At 52.2% G+C, this 23,434-nt stretch overlaps 4 protein-coding genes and 7 pseudogenes across 4 annotated transcripts, besides 24 other annotated features; all 11 read left to right on the top strand.

Moving 5' to 3' along the window:
* Positions 1-13,665: a sequence feature (areas not merged during assembly with more than two copies in the genome that could not be assigned to a particular haplotype).
* Positions 390-413: a microsatellite.
* Tc00.1047053508121.15 lies at positions 722-3,805 on the top strand (annotated as a pseudogene).
* Tc00.1047053508121.30 lies at positions 5,042-7,198 on the top strand (annotated as a pseudogene).
* Positions 7,882-7,912: a sequence feature (AT_rich).
* Positions 7,936-7,956: a sequence feature (AT_rich).
* On the top strand, positions 8,531-8,863 carry Tc00.1047053508121.43 (annotated as a pseudogene).
* Positions 9,150-9,962, top strand: Tc00.1047053508121.56 (annotated as a pseudogene).
* Positions 9,432-9,516: a sequence feature (GA-rich).
* Positions 9,530-9,617: a sequence feature (GA-rich).
* On the top strand, positions 11,107-11,616 carry Tc00.1047053508121.70 (uncharacterized protein; the record flags this gene model as incomplete). Its single annotated transcript, XM_807891.1, has 1 exon — positions 11,107-11,616. The coding sequence occupies one exon, from the start codon at positions 11,107-11,109 to the stop codon at positions 11,614-11,616; it is 510 nt and encodes a 169-aa protein (XP_812984.1).
* Tc00.1047053508121.80 (mucin TcMUCII, putative) lies at positions 12,077-12,760 on the top strand (the record flags this gene model as incomplete). Its single annotated transcript, XM_807892.1, has 1 exon — positions 12,077-12,760. One exon carries the CDS (start codon positions 12,077-12,079, stop codon positions 12,758-12,760), a length of 684 nt encoding a protein of 227 aa, XP_812985.1.
* Positions 12,969-13,016: a sequence feature (T-rich).
* On the top strand, positions 13,225-14,490 carry Tc00.1047053508121.90 (annotated as a pseudogene).
* Positions 13,666-13,786: a sequence feature (areas merged during assembly that could not be assigned to a particular haplotype. This can correspond to areas where the two haplotypes were merged or to regions with more than two copies in the genome that were merged during assembly.).
* Positions 13,787-14,075: a sequence feature (areas not merged during assembly with more than two copies in the genome that could not be assigned to a particular haplotype).
* Positions 14,076-14,908: a sequence feature (heterozygous, non-Esmeraldo-like haplotype).
* Positions 14,720-14,826: a sequence feature (T-rich).
* Positions 14,851-14,899: a microsatellite.
* Positions 14,909-18,353: a sequence feature (areas not merged during assembly with more than two copies in the genome that could not be assigned to a particular haplotype).
* Positions 16,518-17,315, top strand: Tc00.1047053508121.101 (annotated as a pseudogene).
* On the top strand, positions 17,988-19,136 carry Tc00.1047053508121.110 (mucin-associated surface protein (MASP), putative; the record flags this gene model as incomplete). The annotated part of the gene is made up of 1 exon (XM_807893.1): positions 17,988-19,136. The coding sequence occupies one exon, from the start codon at positions 17,988-17,990 to the stop codon at positions 19,134-19,136; it is 1,149 nt and encodes a 382-aa protein (XP_812986.1).
* Positions 18,354-18,480: a sequence feature (haploid, Esmeraldo-like haplotype).
* Positions 18,481-20,401: a sequence feature (heterozygous, Esmeraldo-like haplotype).
* Positions 19,436-19,461: a microsatellite.
* Tc00.1047053508121.120 (mucin TcMUCII, putative) lies at positions 19,634-20,215 on the top strand (the record flags this gene model as incomplete). Its single annotated transcript, XM_807894.1, has 1 exon — positions 19,634-20,215. One exon carries the CDS (start codon positions 19,634-19,636, stop codon positions 20,213-20,215), a length of 582 nt encoding a protein of 193 aa, XP_812987.1.
* Positions 20,402-21,027: a sequence feature (areas merged during assembly that could not be assigned to a particular haplotype. This can correspond to areas where the two haplotypes were merged or to regions with more than two copies in the genome that were merged during assembly.).
* Positions 20,494-20,580: a sequence feature (T-rich).
* Positions 20,775-22,247, top strand: Tc00.1047053508121.130 (annotated as a pseudogene).
* Positions 21,028-21,299: a sequence feature (heterozygous, non-Esmeraldo-like haplotype).
* Positions 21,062-21,099: a microsatellite.
* Positions 21,286-21,336: a sequence feature (GA-rich).
* Positions 21,300-22,000: a sequence feature (areas not merged during assembly with more than two copies in the genome that could not be assigned to a particular haplotype).
* Positions 22,001-22,902: a sequence feature (haploid, Esmeraldo-like haplotype).
* Positions 22,903-23,434: part of a sequence feature (areas not merged during assembly with more than two copies in the genome that could not be assigned to a particular haplotype) that runs on past the window's edge.

Here is a 23,434-nt window from a genome sequence, read left to right on the forward strand (position 1 = left end):
GTCTCCACTTTGAAGTGGAAGGTCTCTGCCCCAGCAGTACCTCCGCGCGGCGAGAAGGCACGAGGCCCCTCGCAGATGCGGCAGGCCGTATTTGCTCCTGGCAGGCTGCCCTCTTCTCCCTTTCCTCATTTATAGCGTCCATGCTTGGTTGGTTGGTTCTGTGATTTGTTGTTTTATTGCTTCTTGGCGGCAACGGATTATCGAGCCACCGCGCTATCCCCGGGGCGAGTGCGTAGCGGTGGTGTGTGCTTCACGGCCTCCACTGCGGCTCCCACTTCTGGCGCCGGGTCTCTCTTTTACATCTCCGATCGTTGGGCGGACGTGCTCTGCGATGGTGGCTGGCGTGTGGGCCTTTGTATTTATTTGAGAAGACAAGAGGAATAGTAACAATATATATATATATATATATATATCAACAGCGCTGAATAGATATCAATATCGACAACTAAATACCTATCTATATACATATGCAGCCAATAAAATAGCAATTGAATAAACCAAGTAATCAAGCAATCTGTCAATTGTAGGGGAAAGAAGGGATATATCCATATCTATACAGATGCATCAATGAATAAGAATAAAGTATCGTTTTTATTCCCATGCCCATATCGATATATCTATACATTGATCAAAGCTTATTTTCGTATATATATATATATATATCTCCATATAATTTTTCCTCCGTTCTTTCTTATTTGTGGCATTCTGCTTCCGTTATATTATGTATTCCTCTCCCGTGAGTTCATTCTTGCTTTTTTAGGACGCATAGGCATTCCGTCCCACAGACAAGGTTTCATATGCATTGAAGCACACCATCGGACAAAAGTCGCAAGGGGTTTGCGAAGCCCATCCCAATTGAATGATGATTGCTATCTTCTTTGATCTTCTGAGGAGCTGCGACGTGTGACTGCGTTGCCCCCGACACCCAACACAATGACAACTTTCAACGAGCAGTTTGCAGGTTCATTGTGCAATTTTCTTGAGGCGTAGCCCACATCTGTATTTTAGGAATGAATGCACGGTGTATCTGTAGGGGATGCTGAGGGTGGCGTCAGCGAGGCATGGGATAACATGTGCTCCGGAACAAGTGTGTGGCGTTGGCCAGAGGAGGCATTGTGTCAACGGCATCATTGATTGATAGCCAGTGATTTTTGGGCTTCGATATTGTGAGCCTTAAGGAATGGAACGCTGCTGGCTGACCAGGTGCCACTCGTCATCCAATCCCTCCTGGATGTGGATTAAAAGGCGATGCGGACGCGTGCAGATGAGGGAAAGGAAATAGGACCTTGTGTTGACATGCAAGTGGACGCGTCAGAGCGTCACGATATCCCTCAACAAGTGTGGAGCTCCCGACCCTGTGCTTCGATTGTTCTGATTAAACTGCCTGGGGTGGAGGTGAGTGCGCTGACTTCCGTTTTACCGAATTTTCCTTCAGCTGACAGTCTGCGCGGCTGACGTGGAGGGACATCATGCGCACCTGTTTCCGGCGGGTGCGATGCCGTTTCCCACATATGAGGGCAACTTCCCCGATGATGTACTCTGCCATCCTCACTTGTTTTATTTGACGACACGGCGCAACGCGGGGTTGGTGCTGAGCGACGAAGGCTTTCCGTCTCGGTTGGAACCAAAACGGAGAGCCCATGAAGAGACATGCTGCTCGCGACTGGTTGATGCTTGGCCTGTGAGGAGTCTGTTTGCCACTGTGGAGCATCTCATCCACTTGATTGCAGAGTCCTCTACACATTGCACGGTTCTTGTGCTCCTGAGTAATGCCGATAAGGGCGGACCGCATGATGGTGTTTCATTGCTGAAAGGCTCTGTGAGGAGGAAAAATATTATTCTTTCTTCTTCCTAGACGAGACGAATCCGTTCTTTGATTCAAGCACGAATGTCTTGTCGCAGTTTTTGTTGGCCGCTGGTGGCTTTGCTGTTTATTCCAATCAATGTCTCTAACTGGCGGCTCCAAGGCCTAATATCGACTGGCGCCGTCGTTCTTGGGCCCACGTTGCTTGGCCCAACAATTATTTGTGCAACTGGACAACAAATTTCCCTGTGGGCATGGATCATGTTTTGCAGAATATGACTACAACGGCTGCTGAGTGGGCTGGTGGCTGTTGCGTCCTGCATGACTCTTACAATGTTCTTGCGGATTTCACTCTGTTGCGTGTAAGTGATGTTACATCTGTGTCTTGCCGTGTGGCAGAGGCCTGAACCAACGGAGGACAGAGTGTTTTGACGAAACACAGCACAGACAACCCTCATGTTTCTCATAGTTGTGCTTGTTTTTACTGCGAGTTTCGACGTGGGAACATTTTGTTATTTTGTGCGGTATGGGGATCACTTATCCGGTGGCATATTGCCGTGTGGTGGTCTTTGGTTCAAAGGACCCTGTGGAATACTTTGTGAGGGCAAAGGGTGATGGCAGGACTGTCGTGCCCGCACAGACGGAGACGAGAACAGGCTGGTTGATGTGCCCTGTAACATCGCGCTCCCAATTGCGTCATTGGATGCGTGCAGAGCAGGTGGATCTTCGGTGTCTGTTGGCTTCACGGCCAACCCGCTGGCCCCTTCTGAAGGGCATTCAAGAACATTCGTTCTCTGAGGGTGTTTCTGCTGTGTGGTCCGCACACTGCAGTGTCCGCTCCATTGGGCCTTTTCTTTGGTGAGAGAATGGTCTGTTGCACTTCTTGGACTTCTGTGGTGAGGGGGAGGGTCATGGGGCAACATGCCCGCCGTTCCGGTGTTGGCGCGCCGCGTACTTGTGGTCGCGTTACGCAGGAGGCATAATATTCTGTTGCAGGATGAAAGCGACGTGTTCTTTTCCCTTGCCAGCTATGAACGGTCTTCTTGTTATGTTGTTTGGGTCTTTCTGCTGGATAACAAGCTTGCAAATGGTTACGAGGGATGTGTGACTGCAGGGCTTGAGCGCCGGTTTGTTTTTTTCTGAGGGGCGGTGTTGAGGAATTACAGGCGCTTGCAGATGTCATTTTCAATGTGAGGGCAGGTGTTTCAGCCACCCGAAGCGCGGCTGTTGGGAAGACGAGTTTCACTCTTGCAGTGGAGGCAGGCATCGACGAGGCGAATGTGTGGGCCTACCACCCTACTTTCTGTACTGTTTTGCCGCGACGACCGGATCTGATCGCCAGCCACATTGAGCCGTTGCCTTGTGGCCGCCACGTTGTCTCGAGGCGGTCGAGAGGCCGCAGGGCACGGCAGTTGCATTCATCCGTGGAAGTGCCACGGGGGAAGAAATGCTAGCCTTTTGGCGTCTGACATCTCGCTGCCTTTTGACGCCATATTTGTTGAGTCCGTGGGTACTGTCTGGTGCTCCTGCCTTTTACTGGATGATTGGAAATGCTGAGATGTGGAGGGTATTTGCTGCGCCTTCTTTCGGTATCCTTGTCGCACGCCGTGTTCGAGATGGTTTTTGATTGCTGCATTGCATGGGGTGCTGCAAGGCGATACTTTATGCCACGCGATTGTGTGGTGGGTGCCATGCGGTGGAAATATTTGACTTCGTTGAGGTGCCCTTGGAGGGTGGGGGTGGCGATCCTCCGGCGCGGGTGATCATTGACAGGTTCACACACCCCTTTGAGCCTGCTGTCTCTTTGTTGTACGTTTATGAATTGACCGCGGACATTGCAGAATATATTCAGGTTGCTGCAGTGCTCCATACATTCAATGTGTTGTCCTCCGCGCCGTTAAATTCGGCAGCTGTCCGACCGGTCTCTTTGAACAATTCGGGAGGAGGATCCGTTCAATTTGTTCTACGGCTGGAGTCACTTCTTCCGCTTCTGTCAGCTAGACACGCCCACAGCGTCAATTTGCTTTTTTCCCTTCAATGGGAGGAAAGGGTGACGACGAACCTCGAGAGACGGTGGCTTTTTTTGTTTCATCGCCGGAGATCGGTCAGCGGCAGTTGATGCATCAGCCCTTCCTGAGGGTCGGTGACACAAACTCCGTGGCTGAGACGATTTGGATGTAATTTCACAGGGGCAAAATCCGCGCTTTATTTCCGTGCTTATGCCGATGGAATGCAATGATTTGCCCTTCTTGTGATGCCTCGTGTGCGTCGTGGCACTACATTGAGGAGGGCACGAGGCGTTAGTGACCGTGTTATTTTGTTAGACACCACGGCTCCTTTCAGAGGATGTGATTCGACTGTGTGGTGGGTCGGTTGAGGGGGAGGACGTGGATGAGCCGCGCTCACCCGACTGCTGCGCCTCATTTTTCTGAACGCCCTGACCAAATTGCTGGTCCACCTTTGCTTGCTTCACCGGGCCTGGCGACCTCTTGAGGAGGGGTGCGACGGCGTGGACGGTCAGGCTGCTGAGGAGGCCGTGGCTGCGCGGGATGTCCTGCGGAATTTTTTTGCGTTTTAGGACTACTTTAGAGAAGAGGACACTTCATGCCTCCTTCACGTCCACGAGAGTAAATGGAGGGATCGCGGTTGTGGGATTGTACTTCACGAGTGTCTGCGCTCGTTGATTGCGTCGACGGTGCGCTCTGTGTGTCCGCGACCCCTGCCGACACATCCCGCCGTGTTTCTTCCGGTGAACGGGAAAATCCACCGACACGCCGAGGGGGTGGTGGGGGATGTTGCAGCGAGGAACGCTTTAATAGAGGTCCTGCAGTGAGGGAGCGCTGCTTGCAAGGATCCCACAGCACATGGGATTTTGCTTGCTCCTAATTTTTTTTTCTGTCTGTTGGTTGGTGCTGCTTGCCGGAGGGTGTATTGGCCTGTGCGCAAACGTCAATTTCTCTGCTTCTGTGTGCGGCCTAGCAGTGATTGGGCCGTTGTGGACGGGGAGAGTAATTACTGTGGCGGTTACGACGAATCGGATGTGTTACGCCGTGAATGGTGGCGCCACCCACTTCCCTGCCACGTCCTCTTTTGGTGCTTTTTAAATATTAATTTGATTTCTTGCACACAAGCGCACTCAGGCTAGGAAAGAAGTTAATACCAAGCGCTAATCGCTACTGTGAAATTCGAAGGCACTGAAAGAACTAACGGAACACACACACACACACACATATTTATATGCTCTCACGTGTTGCTGCAGTGAAGGCACCCCGTACACACAACCGTCGCCGCGTGACCGGTTCCAGCGAAAGGAGGAGGGAAGGAAGAGAGAGTGAGCGGCGGATGCCCAACATGTCCCGGCGTGTGCTTACTTCCGCGGTGCTGCTTCTCCTCGTCGTGATGGTGTGCTGCAACACCGTGCAGCCTGCTGTGGTGCCAAAGTCAGGGCGGGGATCTAAAAAGAAGAAATTGTTTGTGCCGCAGAAGACGCTGGCGCAGCCGAAGGTGGGGTTGTTCCAGTTACGACGAGGGATTCATTTGCTTCACCCTCTCGTCAGTGCTGGTGGAGTAATTGCTGCTTTCGCCGAGGGTCACATGAATGACGAATTTCAAGGTGGTCAATTAATTAAGCCCTTTTCTTCTGATGTTGTTGCGGGGTACATTGACCCTGCGTGGAATTGGTTCACTGTTGTTGGTGAGGTCAATAAAAGATGCATGGAGGGCGCACACCGTGCTTGGTGCAGCGGAGGGAAAGGAGAGTTTGGGTGTTGTGCTCTGCCCCACAACAATCACGAAAGGCAACGGAGTGTTTCTTCTTGCGGGAGGCTCTGATGTGTCCTACGAAGGTGGGTGTTGGAGGGAGGGCGGCTTGGAGCCGAAACTGGCTGTGGGTGATGTCACGAATCCCACGGGTGGCAAGCAGAGTGGACGGATCGAATGGGGCGACCCCAAACCACTCCCGAAACTGATCTCTTCTGCTTCTCACGAAGGTGACTGGACGGAGTTTATTGCTTCTGGTGGCGCAGGTGTTGTGATGGAGGATGGCACTATTCTGTTTCCTCTGATGGCGGAGAGTGAAGCAGAATACGTTTGCTCCATGATCATTTGCTCGACGGACAACGGCAGTGCCTGGGCGCTCTCTGAGGGCATTTCCCCTGCGGAATGCCTTAACCCCGCGTCACCGGATGGGAGGGATCACTTCTCATGATTGTGACTGCGAGAGTGGCCAGAGGGTGTACGAGTCGCGTGACATGGGGACAGCGTGGACAGAGGCCATCGGGAAACTCTCAGCCGTGTGGGCCAACGCACGATCAGGAGTTTCTCAGAAGGAAAGCCTGCGTGTGGATGCCCTCATCACCGCGACCATTGAGGAAAGGAAGGTCATGCTGTACACTCAGAGAGGGCATGCCTCGGGGAAGAAAAGGGCCACTGCGCTCTGCCTTTGGGTCACGGACAACAACCGCACGTTTTCCGTTGGACTGGTTGCCGTGGACAAAGCCGCGGATTGGATGCTCGACAGCACCCTGCTGCACTCGGATGGCAATTTGCATCTTTTACAACGGAGGGGCAACGGTGGGGGCAGTGCCATTTCAATTTCCCGCCTGACGGATGAACTGAGTAGAATCAATTCCGTCCTCAGTACTTGGGTGCAAAAGGACATTTTCTTCTCCAGCGTGTCTACACCCACGGCGGGTCTTGTGGCAGTTTTCTCCGATGTGGCCAGTGATGACCCGTGGAACGACGAGTACCTTTGCCTGAATGCGATGGTGGAGGAACGCAGTGAAGGACAACGATGGGTTACAATTGACGGGACTTGAGTCCAGGGCAATATGGCCTGTGAACACTCGGGGTGATGAAGTGCGTCATGTGTTTTTGAGCCACAACTTCACACTTGTGGTGTCGGTGACCATCGAAGAGACTCCGAGTGGGAGCACGCCTCTACTGACTGCGGTGTTGGCGGACAGTGCGTCCAATCATACCGTGGGACTCTCGTACAGCCACAATAAAACGTGGTAGACGTCGATCGAAGGCAAGACAACAACACGGAGCAGCACTTGGGAGCCGAAGAAAGAATACCAAGTGGCACTTATGCTGCAAGGCAACAAGGCCTCTGTGCACATTGATGGTGAGTCGCTGGGGGAGAAAGAGGTGCTGTTAACGGGCGGGAGGCCACCTGATGTCCTTAGGGTTCGCTTTGACGCGTTCGGCGGGCACGAATCCCACGTGACGGTGACGGACGTCTTTCTGTACAGCCGCCCACTGAATTCCACTGCGATGCGTGCACTCAAGGACAGGGTTCCCGTTCCGACGAGGGAAGCGGCTCCAACACCACCCGAGAGGATTCGAGTAGTTGACAGCGTCAGAGAGCACGTTGCTGGGGATATTACAGAAGGGAAATGAATGGGCACAACGCCCCTGGACACGAATCCCACTACAAATAGTCACCTCGCAGGGTCTGGAGCGGCGTGAGTCCCGACGACTGCCTCGCCTCTCTCAACGACGTGAAATTGACACTGCGTGATTTAGGCGGCAACAACACCGTGCGTGTGTGCGTGTCTTGTGTGTTGCTGCTTCTTCTGGGATTGTATTTGGGTCGTGGCAGCCTTCTGAGCCACAGAGTGTGGATTTGTGGCTCCTCATGGAGAATACGTGCCGAATTGACCGCGCTTTTTAACTTATCTCTTATTTCCCCAATTTTTTTACTTATTAGTGTCTTTTCACTGTAGTTCAGCTGGAGTAATAGGTACTGTTGTTTCTTCTTTGCGTAATGTTCGGTTGCTGCACACCGTAATGAGTGAAGTGTTTCCCGCTCTTGTTTGCTTTTGTTTTCGCCCACACGTGTTGCCGGCCCTGCGGCTGTGGAGTCCCACGGACAGCACGAAATGAGGATTGGAAGAACAGGCCGGATGCCGCATGAAATGTGAGGGATGTTGTGTGGGCTGGTGGAACAGCGCAATCTTTTTTAATTATTTTAATTTCGCTTTTCCTTTTGTTGGTGCGGGCAATATGTATATTCACGAGCACACGGTTGGTCGTCTTGTGATGCTCGGTCCATGAAATAAAAGTCCCGCCAAATCAATTTTTATTTTATTTTTTTCTTTTAATTTTGGGAGTTATCCCGGACTCTCATCTTTTTTTTTTTTTTTTTTAATCCCTGCGGCTTGTTTCTGTAGTTACCGCATCTGCTGTCACTGTGTGTCTCTGTGTCCCCTTGAGTGTCCCTCTGCTGGCTGTGCTTTTGACATGCCCTTCATTTATTCTTTCTTCTTTCCTGCTAGAGGCATCGATGGTCCGCGACGACGATTGTTTTTGCTCCCCATTGCGATGGCACGAGGGTGACTGGGCGCCGGCCTGCTGAGTGAACTCGGAGAGGAGCGGATGGTGTGCGCCGAGCCTCACTGTGAGTGTGGGACGACAGTCCGTCGTGGCGGAGAGAAGTAAAGCGCAGCGCTGTGGAGTTGGATGCGTCCCGTTCGTTGCCGCCGTGTGTGTGCTGTGCGCATGGCACTTTACTGCGGTGCGAAGTGGATGGCGTTACTATTGCATTTGTCCTCGTGCATGCGCTGTGCGGCGGGCTTCTCTTCCCCATGACACCGTCCTTCTGTGCGGGTGAGTGGAGGGAGTGGAGATGTATGAGGGTGGCAGTTGTTTTCGCACATTGAGGTCCTCCACAAAGGTGGCACCTCACGGCAGCCTCCTGCAGCACCGAGGCCGTGGATTGAGAGGATGGGAGGGTCTGCTCCAACCACAAGGACAACGAGATGCAGTGCGTGACGGTGAGGCTGATCCGCGTGTGGTTGCAGCGCATGCGGCACGTGCGCCAGTACTTGTTGAGCGCTGTGCTCATGATTAGGGAGAAGTGGCGGCACGACGTTGTGGCGCTGTGTGTGTTGCGCGTGGCTGTGGCATGGCGGCGATTGTGAGGGACGTGGAGTACACGGAGCTGCTGGACTGAGGGAGGAGGTGGCGTACGTTGCGGCGCAGCGGGAGCGTATGACGGCTGCGTGTGCTGGGAGGGCCCGACGATCCCGAGGCCTGTGCTGGAGGGGCGCGTGTTGAAGTGAGCGTGGCGTGCCTGTGAGGGCCTGAGGAGAGAGAATGACAGTAATAGTGACTGTGGGGGTGTGAGGAACGGTGCACGGGCGAGGATTAATTCCTTCGTTTTTTTTTTTGATTGTTGTTGAACGGCGCTCAGCTAATTGTTGCTATTGTTGTGCGTGACTCTCATTGCTGGATGGGACGGTGCTTGGTTGTGTGACTTGTCTCTCCTTTTTTGCTTTTGCTTTGCGTTGACGTGTTGTTAGTTTGTGCTGAAGGCTGCACGCAAGTGACAGGAGTGATGGCGATGATGATGACTGGCCGTGTGCTGCTGGTGTGTGCCCTCTGCGTGCTGTGGTGCGGTGCCGGCGGTGGAGGATGTTCTGAAACACCTCAAGTTCCTCAAGACATTAAGTCCGGTAACGGCAATAATCATCAGAGTGTTAACAACAACGCTGGTGGCGCTGGAGAAGGTGGCCAAAGCGGTAAACCGGTAGAGTCACAAGCAGCAGGACTATCGGTAACAGAATTACCCGGAGCTGGGGCGGCAACGAAATTACCAGGAGCGGAAACACCAATGGCAGGGACGAAAAAAAAACGAAGAAACGGGACAAGGGAAAGAAGAGGAGGATGATAAGCAAGAAGAAGAGGAGAAAACGAAAGAAGATGAGAAGGTGGTTGACAAGAAAGAAGAGGAAGCAGAGGAGGACGATGAAGAAGATAAGGATGACGACGTGAAAGACGAGGAGGAAGAAGAAGAGCAGAAAAAGAAGAAAGATGATAACGGCGCCACAAAAAAATTATCAGCAGGCAGTGAAGAGCAGCCACTTTTACCATCTGGTGCGGAGGGAGCATCGAATAATACGAAATCCAAAGGCACTCAAACGCCTGACGACGATGATCCAGCAGCTGATGGTGCAGGGACAGCAGAAGAAAAACAAAATGAAAATAAAGATGCCAATCCGAAAGAAACACCAGTCGAAGCCACAGCCATGAAAAATACAACGGCGACGACTGGCGACAGTGACGGCAGCACCGCGGTCTCCCACACCACCTCCCCTCTTTTGCTTCTTGTTGTTGTTGCGTGTGCGGCTGCGGCTGCGGTGGTGGCCGCGTGAGAGTGAGTGAGAGAGAGCCATGCACCGCCCGCACACACACTCGTCTTTCACTCTCTGTGTGTGTCCCCTTGCATGGACTCTCGCCCTCACCTCATCCCACGAAGCACACACATAATGTGCCCATTGTATATATTGCATGCAGGCCCGTTGGTGCTCTCTTTTGCACCGCACGCACCGCTGCCGTCCTGCCTGGCTGCATGGGCGGAGCACCGTAACTGTTTCTGTTTGTTTTTATTGCATTGAGTGGGCGACCTCTCTCTCTCTCTCTCCCTGTGTGTGTGTTTTGCTTTACGGGAGCAATGAGAGTGTGTGCGCTGGTCGTCCCACGCTTCGGCTTTTTGTTTTGTTTTTCATTGTTTTGTGGTTGAGAGCACCCATTCCGCGGGCTGCGTCTGTGTGCGTGATGATATGAGTAATTTGCGTGTCTGCTATCCGCTCTTCTCTGCCGTTGCTTTCTTTGGACTCCCTTGTGCCGCACAGCTGCTCTGCAATTATAGGCGCTTGCAAATGCTCAAGCACATGCACACAAGGCATAACGCAGACGCTGTGGAGTGGTGTGAAGTCCTAGAACGCACGCACGCACGCTGCGGATGGTCACTGAGGGCACTGTGGAGGTTGGTGTTTTGGTGCTTGTGGCCGTATTTGGCAACGCTCCGATCCGCTCTGTTGGAACGGCCGGTGTGTTCGTGGGCCGCTGAAGAGAGCAACGGCGGAAATGGTGACTCCCACGCAGTGCGTTCACAGTAGTCTCCCGGTCAGTGGCAGCACGGGGAGAAACAGTCATGACGATTGCAATGCCGTCACGCTTGTTTTTGAGCATCCTGAGAGAAACGGTAAAAATATATTTGCACACACGACGTTTTGCACCCCCGCTTCAGGGCTGTGCATCACGATGAGGCTGCCGTGCGGTGATGCCATATGATATGAGCAGCTGGGAGAGAAAGAGAGAGCGCTGTGCGATGCTCCTGCACCTGGAACTGACGCTGTGCAAGTGGTGGCAGGTTGGTGGACGGTCACACAATCACTGCAACACCACGAGGGAAGCAGACCAAACACTCCGCGTGCAGGGAGCGTTGCGGCCGATAAGGAATGTGTGCGACGGTGATGGACGCTCAGTCGACGACGGGTTGACGGTTTCTCCCATTGATGGAGTTGGTGCGCACGCGGTGTGTATGGCCGCCTCTGTGGTCTCCTGTTACTCCGCTGCGTGTGCCGCATCCTGACGCACCACTGGCACTAAATCGTTTTATTTTTTTTCTTTCTCTTTTTCCTTTGCCTCCCGCCTCCCGCAGCCACGCTGCACTGCTACTGCTGCTGCTCACACGAAACCAAGAAATGCATTTTTCTCAGGCCATGCGCCAGCCTCGCCATGCCACGCCGACACTTCCATTGCTGGTGTTGCTGCTGATGTACTGCACCATTGGGTGTATTGCCGCTGCACCCGCTCTGCAGCACCGCCGGGGATATGACGAGATGATGGGAATGAGCGGCCCGCTGCCGACTGTGACAGTAGCACCGCGGGCTTCCACAACAACTCTAATCTTTGGCATCTTCGTGACAATTGTGCAGCCGCGGCTGCGATGGTGGCCGGGCCTGCATGAAATGGTGTGTGCTGGAGGGGAGAGAAGGCTAGTGGAAAAAAGATTGTTCTTCTGATGAATATTGGCTGCACTTCCCGTGGAAAACGAATTCACGCGGTGTGCAGAGATTATTCTTTTTATTGTTTTTACTTTGCTTATTTTTATTATTGTTACTTTGTGCGCTGCACCTTCTCTTGTGTGTGTGCGTACCCTCCGTGAGGAGTGCCGACACGACGGACCGCTCTCGCCGTATGTGCATGCGGTGGAGCCTTGTGTGCCGCTCCTGTTTGCTTCTCCCTCTTCCATCTTTTTGTGTTGGTGTTGCGGCAGGGCTGTGTGTGTGTGTGCCTGCTGCCGTGGATTGGAGTGTGTGTCGTGCGTTGTTTGCGGCGTACGGTGCATGCCTGGCTGCCGCCCTCTCCTCATGTGTGTTTGTTCTCTGTGTGTGTGTCTGCCGCACCTCTCGTCTCCCCTGTTGCTCTCCATGTCCCTCACTGTGCAGATCAGCTCCACACCACTGAACGACCACACTCACGATGATGACGTGCCGTCTGCTGTGCGCCCTGTTGGTGCTCGCCCTGTGCTGCTGCCCGTACGTGGGCGCGGCAGGGAGTGAAGATAAAATTGATAAAGTTGGAGAAGATCCAACGCTCCAGGATTCAGGGAGTTCAAGCGATTCCGGCAATACACGAGCAAAAGTTACGGAAGGTATTGGACAGAGTTCAGATAGGGAGTCCGATTCGTCAGAGGGACCAGCCTTGACCGCTTCTGCTCCAGCAGCTCCATCTCCGACAGGTACAGGAGAAGAAGGACCACGTGGAGCGCCCACTTCGCAAGATGGAAGAGATGCGTCTGGTCAGTCAGGGGCATCAGAAGAAAATATCATTTCACCAGGATCAAAAGGTGATTCCGATAAGTCAGGTGTAAATAATCTGAAGCATAATAAAGAAGTGGCGCTAGCTGGTACAGAAGTTAAGGAACCGGCACCAACCACGACAACCACAACGACCACAACTACAACAATGGCACCAACTACGACAACCACCACTGCGCCGGAGGCACCAAGTGATACGGCCATGAATACAGAGGCGCCAACCACGACGACCACCCGCGCACCTTCACGTCTTCGCGAAATCGACGGCAGCCTCAGCAGCTCTGCGTGGGTGTGTGCCCCGCTGCTGCTCGCTGTATCCGCGCTGGCGTACACCACTCTGGGCTGAAGAGGTGTGTGCTGTGCGTGCCAGCACCCAACCGCGGGGATTCGTTTACGTCTATTGTGGTCCGATTTATATAATAATAGAAAGTAATGATTGTGTTTTGCTTCATTTGCTTACGCTGCCCTGCTGTGTGCACCGGGTTGCTTCTCCACATCCGTCACGTTGAACGCAACCCGGACACACTCATGTGCAAGTACACTGGAGTCTTGTGTTTTTTTTTTTGTTTAATTTTTTAATTTTTTGCTTTTTTTTGCTTTTTAATCTTGTCGTTTTCAGTGCGGTGTGCAAGTTCTGCAATTGCACTGATTCCCTCTGCCTCATGGTGTGTGCTCTGCGGCTGGTATTTGTCACTGTCCTGTGCGGTGGCTGCGCGTTACTGTGTGACTTTTTTCTCTTTTTCTCTTCTTTTGCTCTCTGTGGACGTGTTGTTAGTTTGTGCTGAGGGCTACACGCAAGTGACAGGAGTGATGGCGATGATGATGATTGGCCGTGTGCTGCTGGTGTGTGCCCTCTGCGTGCTGTGGTGCGGTGCGGCTTTTGGACACGCGATGGACGATTACTGCAGTGAGGGTGGAGGGAACGGTTTGAGGCACACGAGTAATGGTGGAGATGACGGCGTGTCTCTAAAGGCGGACTGCGGGTTGTTATCCGCTCGAATGGCATTAATAAAGGCGGTTGAAGCTGCGGAAGGTAAACAAGAATTGAGTGGTCCAGACCCGCCTCAGGATAAGTCGAAGGTATCATCACCTGATAATAAATTGGGCAATAATACGCAGTCCACTGGAGCGCCTGGTGCAGGAGGAGGTGGTGTCGGAGGTCAACCAGCAGAACTACCGCCGAAGCCCGGAGGATCAGGTACAGAAGAACAGGTTGGGGAATTAGAAGTGATGGATACAAGTGGTGAAGAAGTAGCAGGAGATAAGAAGGATCACGAGGACGGTACGGCAACTGGGCCCCAACACCAAAGCGTTGATCAATTGTCTTCTTCTTCATCTTCATCTGGCAGCTCTGGCACTGAGGGTGTCAAGCAACCCTTTTTGAAGGAAAATTCCGAGATTAGTGAAAACTCCAATAGCCGGCCGCAAGAAGAAGAAGAAGTTCTTCCCAGTGAATCTGACAGTCCTGAAGAAAAGGCGGAAGTAACAATACTATCAGAACAAGAGACGGAAGAACTGGTGAAAAAAAAAGAAGACAAAAAAAAACGCAATTAATGAGGCACCAACAGAAACACATGGAAATCCCACCAATAACGCAGAAATACAAACAGCAACAACAGAACTGAATGGACATTCCATCCCTGAGACTTTAGAGGACGTGAAACAACCAGAAGAATTCCAAGGCGAAAAGGACTCAAACAACAATTCACAAACAAAGAGCGCTGTCACCATCACAGCCAATCAACACAATGAACCATCTGCCGACCATGGGGAATCAGGGCCACCTTCACCCACGGCAAACGGTGATGCCGCCAATAATGATTCTGACAAGAGCACTGAAGACGGCACCCCGAACAGTGATCCAGCAGCTGATGGTCCAGGGACAGCAGAGGGAAAACAAAATGAAAATAAAGATGCCAATCCGAAAGAAACACCAGTGACGGCCACAGCCATGAAAACTACAACGGTGACGACTGGCGATAGTGACGGCAGCACCGCGGTCTCCCACACCACCTCCTCTCTTTTGCTTCTTCTTCTTGTTGCGTGTGCGGCTGCTGCTGCGGTGGTGGCCGCGTGAGAGTGAGGGAGAGAGAGCCGTGCACCGCCCGCACACACACTTGTCCTTCTCTCTCTGTGTGTGTCCCCTTGCATGGACTCTCGCCCTCACCTCATCCCACGAAGCACACACATAATGTGCCCATTGTATATATTGCATGCACACCCATGCAGGCCCGTTGGTGCTCTCTTTTGCACCACATGCACCGCTGCCGTCCTGCCTGGCTGCATGGGTGGAGCACCGTAACTGTTTTTTTTGTTGTTGTTGTTGTCCTCTTATGATTGTTTTAAGTATTTTTAATTTTTCCTTGCTGTTTGCTTTAAAATATTTTAAATGTTGTTTTTTTTTTTTTTTTTCTGGTGGTGAGATATCTTTCTTAATTTCTTTTTTCTTTTGTTTTTTGTGCGTTTTGTTTTTGTTTTTGCTTTTTATTGTTCTTCTATCCCTCACCCTTTTTTGCTTTTGGAGGCAATCACTATGGACGTTTTTTTCTTTTCTACTCTTCCCTCTTTCAATTGTTTCTTGCTGCACTCTTCCTGTGAGGGGTGCCGTGTGTTTCCGCCCAACTGCTCCACTCGCACACCCACCGACACGCTCATGACGACGGCCCTGTGCGCCTCGCCTGCTGCACGCATGAGGAGGGGCCGCGACGAACGGCGCGCTGAGGGAGCCGTGACGTGTGGGCGTGCGACGAGGGCCTGTGGGGCGGAGCACACATTTCTTTCCCTCTTGTTTTGTTTTTATTGCGGCCAGGGCGGGCAGACACCCGCAGCGCCACACACACAGCCACACCCTGCCGCCGTGTTTTTATTTAAGGATTTGTTTTGCTTTGCGTGTTTATTTCATGCGCTGGCGCACCCTTCGGTGTCGGCCTCGTGAGCATTTCTCTCCCCTCCGATGATTTCTTTTTTTCTTTTGCTGCGCTCACTCTCCCGATGGAGTGACGCGACTCCCGTCATGTCTGCGTGCTTCTCTCAGTCCCCACACACACACGAGTGACTGTGCTCTGCGGGCCGCACTCACGCGCCGATGGGAGGGCTGAGGGGAGCAGCAACACGCAGATGACCCCATGAAATATAAACGATGTGCGGACACATGGAGGGTCGGACGGTTGAAGCACACGTAACCATCCTTTTAATTTTCTTTTGCGGGCAAAATATACAGACGGTTTGGTGTGGCCACACGGCAGCCAATCGACCTTTTTTTAAATTTGTGTGGAACAGTAATGGACGATTTCTTTTTCATTTATAATTATTTTGTGTGATGGGGTTTATATAAGAGGAAGGGGAACGTTTTTTTGTTTTCAATAAATCTTGTGTGAATTGCCACTGCTTGGGCTGCAGTGCAGTCATGAGTTTGAGCGGTCTTCTTGTTGTTGTTTCCGTTATGCGTCTCCGCTGTACGTTTTGTGCGTCTCTCCGCATACTCTGCTCCCTCTTTTCCACGTCTTTGCTTTGTGTTTCTGCAGGCACACACAACCACACACACACACACAAGATGCACATTGCAGTGGATTTGAATGCTCCTTTTGTAGTGCATGCTGGCAGTTGCGTGTGGCGGCTGTTGTCTTCTTCCGTGGCCATGAGGAGGAGGGAGAGAGGGAGCGCTGCCCGAGTCTATTTTCCTGTGGGTGTGATGCACCGCGTGTGACTGCGCTGAGTTGGGCTCCGTGTCCCATTGAGGGCGGGATGGCAGGAAGTTTTTGTGCCGCGTCATGGATGGATGAGGGTTCGCTTGCTCCGTGTGCGTTGTGTGGTGGCCGCGGGGTTTTGGCCATTTCCCTGGGGCTGCGGGAATGAGCTGGGGGAGATGGTGGTGGATGTCTTCTCCTCCTGCATGGTGGGTGGCTGCTGGCGTTGTGTGCCTTCCTTGCGTGGACGCCGTCTCGTGGTGTGTGAACTGTGCGGCTGGGCCTGCTGCCCTCTCCTCATGTTGTCTGCGCTCTCTCGCTGTATCCGCTGTGCTCCGTCCCTCTCCCTCTCGTTCCATTATTTTCCTTTCCGTCTCACCGATCGGCTGACTGACTCCAGCGACTCCAGTACGGGCGATGATGACGATGGTGACGGTGCGGCGCCGTGTGGTGTGCGCTGTGCAGTTCCTTGCGCTCTCGTGCTGCTGCTGCACGTCCGTGTGCGTGACGGCAGGTGAAGATGTTGCAAGCCCCAGTCCACTTCTTCCTGTGCCAAGGAAACAAACTGAGGGTGGCCCAAAGAATGCAGGCAAAAATAAAGCTAACGATAATGAAAGCTCCAGTCTATCGTCTTTTGTTTCCTGAGTGAATAGGTGCGACACTTACGCATGACTGATCCACTGAGTCTGGCACGCGAGACGGAACACGTTTGGAGGATGAAACGGAAAAGTCACTAAGTGATTCCATTACGGTGCACGAGGAAACCGTTTCCAGGAAGGAACAGCAAACAAGTGGACACGGTTTACCGCCCTCTCCACCAAGGGAAGTAAGTACGAATCATGATACGACAAAAGCGACAGGTCCATTAGGCATGCCAGGAGGAACAACTCTCCCGGTTGCTGCGCCAGCACCAAGTAAGAACTCCCCTGCGTTGAAGGGAAAAGATACTGCAAGTACGGGAAAGACACCACGTAATTCCGACACAAAAATGGAACCAATTATGAAGCTGCTGCGCCAGAGAACTCAATTGAGGAACAGACACCAAATACGATGCCTACCACGATGAGGGCCGCTACGACAGAGGCGTCAACCACGACGACCACCCGTGTACCGTCACGTCTTCGCGAAATCGACGGCAGCCTCAGCAGCTCTGCGTGGGTGTGTGCCCCGCTGCTGCTCGCCGCATCCGCGCTGGCGTACACTGCTGTGGGCTGAAGAATTGTGTGTAAGCTGTGCGTGCCAGCACTCAGCCACGGGGACATGTGTACGCCTACTGTGGTGCGATGCATGAAGTAAGATTAATTATGATGATTGTGTTTTGCTTTGTTTTCTTCCCCTACCCTCATGTGTGCTCCGCTTTGTTCTTCACTTCCGTTTCGTTGAAGGCATCCCACACTCGTATGCATTCGCAGCGGAGCCGTACGTGGACGCACATTTGAGGATAGGTGCATGCTCACTGGAGTCTTGGGTTTGTCATCTTTTTCTTAAATTTTTGCTTGGTTCTTAAAATTTTGGTCTGCAGGATATTATGTGAGTTTTGCAATCGTGCTGATTCTATCTGTCTTTTCTGGTTTGTTCCCTGCTTCTGCTGCTGCCATTTGTTACTGTGCGGTGGCTGTGCGTGGTGTAGCGGGCGTGTCTCTCCTTTTGTTTTCACATGTTGTTGCAGGTCCGCCCCAAATCGTTAATTGGCTACGCTGTTTGTGATGATGTCGTGCCGTTTGCTCTGCGTCCTGTTGGTGCCTTCACTGATGTGCTGTTTCTTGTGCGTGTGCTGCCTGCCGGTGTTTTTTACTGTTTTTTTTTTCACTCTCCTTGTATTTATTCTTGCTTTGCGATGACGTGTTGTTAGTTTGTGCTGAAGGCTACACGCAAGTGACAGGAGTGATGGCGATGATGACTGGCCGTGTGCTGCTGGTGTGTGCCCTCTGCGTGCTGTGGTGCGGTGTCGGCGGTAGATGTGACGAGGTGGCGGATTCTGGGGTTGCTGCTGGAAAAGGGAATGGTGGTAGAAGTGCGGTGGAGCCTGCTGGAAATTCAGAGCCAGTTCCAGACGCCTCAGATTTAAGAATAGATGTGCTCAATGTTAATCAGGCAACAGGAACATCTACAGGAAAATCTTTGGAAGGAAAAAAAGTTAACACCGATCAACAGGATGTTCTTTCCAGAGAGGATAAAAAAGATGGGGGCCCTTCAGAGAATTTGGAAGAACCTGTGGAAGATGCTCCAGGAAATGAAAAAACAAACCTGAAATTAAAAAAAGAAGAACAAGAAGGAATACAGCCGCTACAATCGCAATCAAATGTGTCACCGCATCCGCAGCCAATACCGCAACAGTCACAATCGCAACGGCAGCCGCAGCCACAACGAGAAAGAGAAGACGAAGAAACAAAACGGCAGTTGCAACCGCCATCAGCGCCTCAGCCACACATTTCTGCCTCAGAAAAGGGTGAAGGTGTTGGCGAGAACAATACGGGTGGAGAAGGTCAGTCCCCACTGGGAGTACAAGATATTGGAAACGAGGATCCAAAGGCCCCCAGAAAAGGAGACTTATTAGAGGGTCCAGGTACAAAATCAGAGAGCAGTGAACAGGTTCAAACGACAGTGCCAAACACAGTAACGCCGGAGCACAAAACCCAAAATGAAATGTTAACTCCGGAACAAAAGACGAATGAAAGCCAAAGCACGGATACATCCACGAACATACCCGAACTACAAAAGGAAAATAAGGAATATCCTGCCTCTACAGAAGCTACGGCGCAGAGTACATCAACTGGCAGTCAAGAACAAGAAGCTGAGCCATCTACAAGCGAAGAATTTTCCCCTTTTGAGGAGGAAGAATCCACAGGGACGAAGACAACCGAGGATGCTCAAACTCCGGATGCTGCGGCGACAGAAAAACGCCAAACTGGAGATAATGAAAAGGTTGGCGACAGTGACAGCAGCACCGCGGTCTCCCACACCACCTCCCCTCTTTTGCTTCTTCTTGTTGTTGCGTGTGCGGCTGCTGCGGCGGCGGTGCCCAGGCCTGCATGAAATGGTGAGCGCTGAATATGAACGAAGGCCGAAGGCAACTGAATTATTTTTGTGATGAATATTGGCTGCGATTCCTGTAGACCAACAATCCACGTGGTTTGCGGGGATCATTCCTTTTTTATTGTTAGTTTGCTTTTTTGTTGCTGTGGGCGCTGCACCTACTCTTGTGTGTGCGTACTCTTCGTGAGGGGTGCCGACACGACGGACCGCTCTCGCCGTATGTACATGCGGTGGAGCCTTGTGTGCCGCTCCTGTTTGCTTCTCTCTCTTCCATCTGTGTGTTGGTGTTGCGGCAGGGCTGTGTGTGTGTGTGTGTGTGTGTGTGCCTGTTGTCGTGGATTGGAGTGTGTGCGGCGTACGGTGCATGCCTGGCTGCTGCCCTCTCCTCGTGTGGTGTGCCCTCTGTGTGTGTCTGCCGCACCTCTCGTCTCCCCTGTTGCTCTCCATGTCCCTCACTGTGCAGATCAGCTCCACACCACTGAACGACCACACTCACGATGATGACGTGCCGTCTGCTGTGCGCCCTGTTGGTGCTCGCCCTGTGCTGCTGCCCGTCCGTGTGCGTGGCAGGGACTAATCCTGATGTTAAGGCTTCTGTCGCCGCCAGTCCAAAGTCCCCTCCATCGGTGACACTAACACAGGGGAAAAGTGAGCCAGGGTCGTTAGGTAATGGGTCTGTTGCGGACCTGGGAAGTACTGCAGTAGATGGACCAGCCTTGACCGCTGCAGGTCGGGAATCAGGTGACGTGTCTAACACGTTACAAAATCAAGGTCCTGACGGTACTCCAGGACCAGAAATCAGCACAGGACAATCCGCAGAAGAAGCAAATCAGGAAGCCGAAGATCCTGCCGAGACGACCGCGACGACGACTACAACACAGGCACCAACAACGATAACAACCACTACAACAAAGGCACCAAGTAATACGGCCATGAATACAGAGGCGCTAACCACAACGACGACCACCCGCGCACCGTCACGTCTTCGCGAAATCGACGGCAGCCTCAGCAGCTCTGCGTGGGTGTGTGCCCCGCTGCTGCTTGCCGTATCCGCGCTGGCGTACACCACACTTTGCTGAACTATTCTGTGTAAGCTGTGCGTGCCAGCACCCAATCACGAGTATTTGTGCGTGCCAGCTGTTGTGATTTGATGTACTAAATAATAGGATAAAATAATGATTGTGTTTCGCTTTGCTTGCTTCCGCTGCCATGATGTGTGCTTCATTTTGCTGCTCTCGCATCCGTCACGTGGAATGCATTCCAGGCACACTTACAAGCGCGACACGCACACGACTGTTTGCATCGATGCACTGTTGAGGATGAGTGCATGCGCACTGCAGCCATTTGTGTGCAGCTCTTTGTTTTTTTTTTTTGTTTTTACTGTTTTACTTTATTGCTTTTTGTTTGCTTTTTTTTTTTTTTTTGTTTTATTATTATTTTTTTTGTGTGTGTTTCTTTTTGTTTAATTTTTGCATGTCGTTGTGCTTTTTTAAAATTTAATTGGTTTAATATTTCTCATGAACTGCGTGTTGCTTCTGCTGGTGGCTGTGAGTGTGTCGTGTCTCTCTCCTTTTGCTTTCACTCTGCGTTGACGTGTTGGTAGTTTGTGCTGAAGGCTGCACGCACGTGGCAGGAGTGATGGCGATGATGATGACTGGCCGTGTGCTGCTGGTGTGTGCCCTCTGCGTGCTGTGGTGCGGTTTATCTGGAATTGCGGCCGACGGTGTTGGCGGTGGCGTTGGCAGTGCGGATGAGGACTTACTGTTGCAGTGGCGTGCTTGGCTGCGGAGGGAATGCGCGGAGGAGGTCAGCAGGAGGACAGGAGGCAGTGGGAATGCGTCCGCCGTCGAGGAGTGTGTGCGTCAGGCAATGGAGAGTGTGCGTGCCGTTGTGGATGGCCGTCGTCGTTGGAGACGTCAACGGATTGCTGTTGTTGCTGCTTCTGCTGCTGCGGCTGCGGCTGGAAAAGGGGATGTCAGCACGGACAAGGATGGCCAGGCAAGGAATAAAGAGGTTTCGCCACCCGAAATAAAAGATGAAAAGCCGGTGGCTTCAGGACAAGAATCAACAGATGCAACAAGAAGAAAGGACCAGACGACACAGGATCCTTCAGCTGCTATTGTGTCGCGTAAAAAACTAATTTCCGATCAAAAACAAGAAGAAGATGAAGACAACGAAGATGAAGAAGCGGAGGAAGAAGCGAAGATACGCGAAACACCACCACCGGTAGTACTACCGCCAGCAGCAGCAGCAGGAGGAGGAATAAAACCACCATCTGGTGCTTCTGGTCCTGCTGCTCCTGGCGCCATTCTCACTTCGCGGTCTTCTCCTTCTGGCCTCGATTCTTCATCCCGCATTGGTGACGAAGGGTCCACCGTCAGTATTTCACCCAATGCAGTTGGGAAGCCTTCAAAACAAGATAAGGTGCCAGAAGCAAAGGAGAGTCAACACGCCCAGCCACACGATGGAGTGGCAGCAGATACACTCAACAACGGACCGGAACAAAACATTTTCTGCTCCAACAACAACGGGTCAGAATGACAACGAAGTCGCCACGTTGGGTGCCGGTGGTTTACGCTCTTCGGGAGAACAAATAACGGTAAAAGGGGGTTCAGAAGCTTCCCGAACAGACGAATCGTCAGCTGATCCAAATACAAAATTACAAGAAAGTGAAAAGACTCCAATGAAATCATCACAAGCAGCAGCGACAGAACCAAAAACTTACCACGAAGTATTGACGTCAGTAAAAGAGGAGACAAAGAGCAAAAGCACGGATGCATCAGAGAATTTACCTGATGCGGCCGAAAGCATTAACGAACATCCTGCATCCGCAGCCAATACAATGCAGAGTACATCAACTGGCAGTCAAGAAGGAGCATCTACGCCGTCTTCAAATAGAATTCCTCCACTTCACGAGGAAACGACCACAGGAACTGACACTACTGATAATGCTCAACCTCCGAGAGAAAAACCAGTCGAAGCCCCAGCCATGAAAAATGGCACGGCGACGACTGGCGACAGCGACAGCAGCACCGCGGTCTCCCACACCATCTCCCCTCTTTTGCTTCTTCTTGTTGTTGTTGCGGCCGCTGCGGCGGTGGTGGCCGCGTGAGAGTGAGGGAGAGAGAGCCATGCACCGCCCGCACACACACTCGTCTTTCACTCTCTCTGTGTGTGTCCCCTTGCATGGACTCTCGCCCTCACCTCATCCCACGAAGCACACACATAATGTGCCCATTGTATATATTGCATGCACACCCATGCAGGCCCGTTGGTGCTCTCTTTTGCACGACACGCACCGCTGCCGTCCTGCCTGGCTGCATGGGCGGAGCACCGTAACTGTTTGTTTTTATTGCATTGAGTGGGCGACCTCTCTCTCTCTCTCTCCCTGTGTGTGTGTTTTGCTTTACGGGAGCAATGAGAGTGTGTGCGCTGGTCGTCCCACGCTTTGGCTTTTTGTTTTTTTATTTCATTGTTTTGTGGTTGAGTGCACCCATTCCGCTGGCTGCGTGTGTGTGTGATGATATGAGTAATTTGCATGTGTGCTATCCGCTTCTCTTTCTGCCGTTGCTTTCTTTGGACTCTCTTGTGGCGCACAGCTGCTCCGCAATTATAGACGTTGCCAAACACAGAAGCACATGCATACATACAAGCCATGTTGCACACGTTGTGGGGCGGTGTGAAAGCACGCACGCACGCACAAGATTCTGGCTGCGGTTGCTTCTGTGAGAAGAGTTGGAGTCCGTAATTTGCCTCGTCGACTTTTTGTGGGCGTGATGTTGTCGCTGTGGAGTCAGTGAGTGGTGTGGCATTCTGGGTGCCTGGGACAATTGCGGATTGATTTGCTTCCAAAAGCTGTACCTGCTGACGTGTTCCTCCCGCTGTGTATCCGTTGACGGGGGATTTTCCGGCGTGCGGAGTGATGTGCGGGTGCGCTGTAGAGACAACAGCAATACGACTGGCGGCAGCGCGTGGGTGCAGCGAAGGGCGGTTGTGCTTTTTTGCATTCCGCTGGTTGTATTTTTTGCGTGGGCGTCGTTCGGTGTCTGCCGACATGTGAGGAATAACGACGCACCTGCCGTGGCTCCTGCTGGTGCTGGTGGCAGTCGCTGTGTGTTCCCGGTGCACTGTTCATCCATCTCCTGTTCCGTGTGTCTGTGTGCATTTCAGTTGTTGTTGTTGGGAGTGACTGCGGCGGGGATGATGGTGCCACTCATTGTGGATGGGTGGCGGTGTTCACTGTTTTACTCCTTTTCCCTCTTCTCTCTCTTTCTCACACAGAAAGAAGGAAAGGAAGT

The sequence above is a fragment of the Trypanosoma cruzi genome, genomic scaffold (assembly GCF_000209065.1).
Source record: "Trypanosoma cruzi strain CL Brener 1047053516671 genomic scaffold, whole genome shotgun sequence".
NCBI classification, from domain to species: domain Eukaryota; phylum Euglenozoa; class Kinetoplastea; order Trypanosomatida; family Trypanosomatidae; genus Trypanosoma; species Trypanosoma cruzi.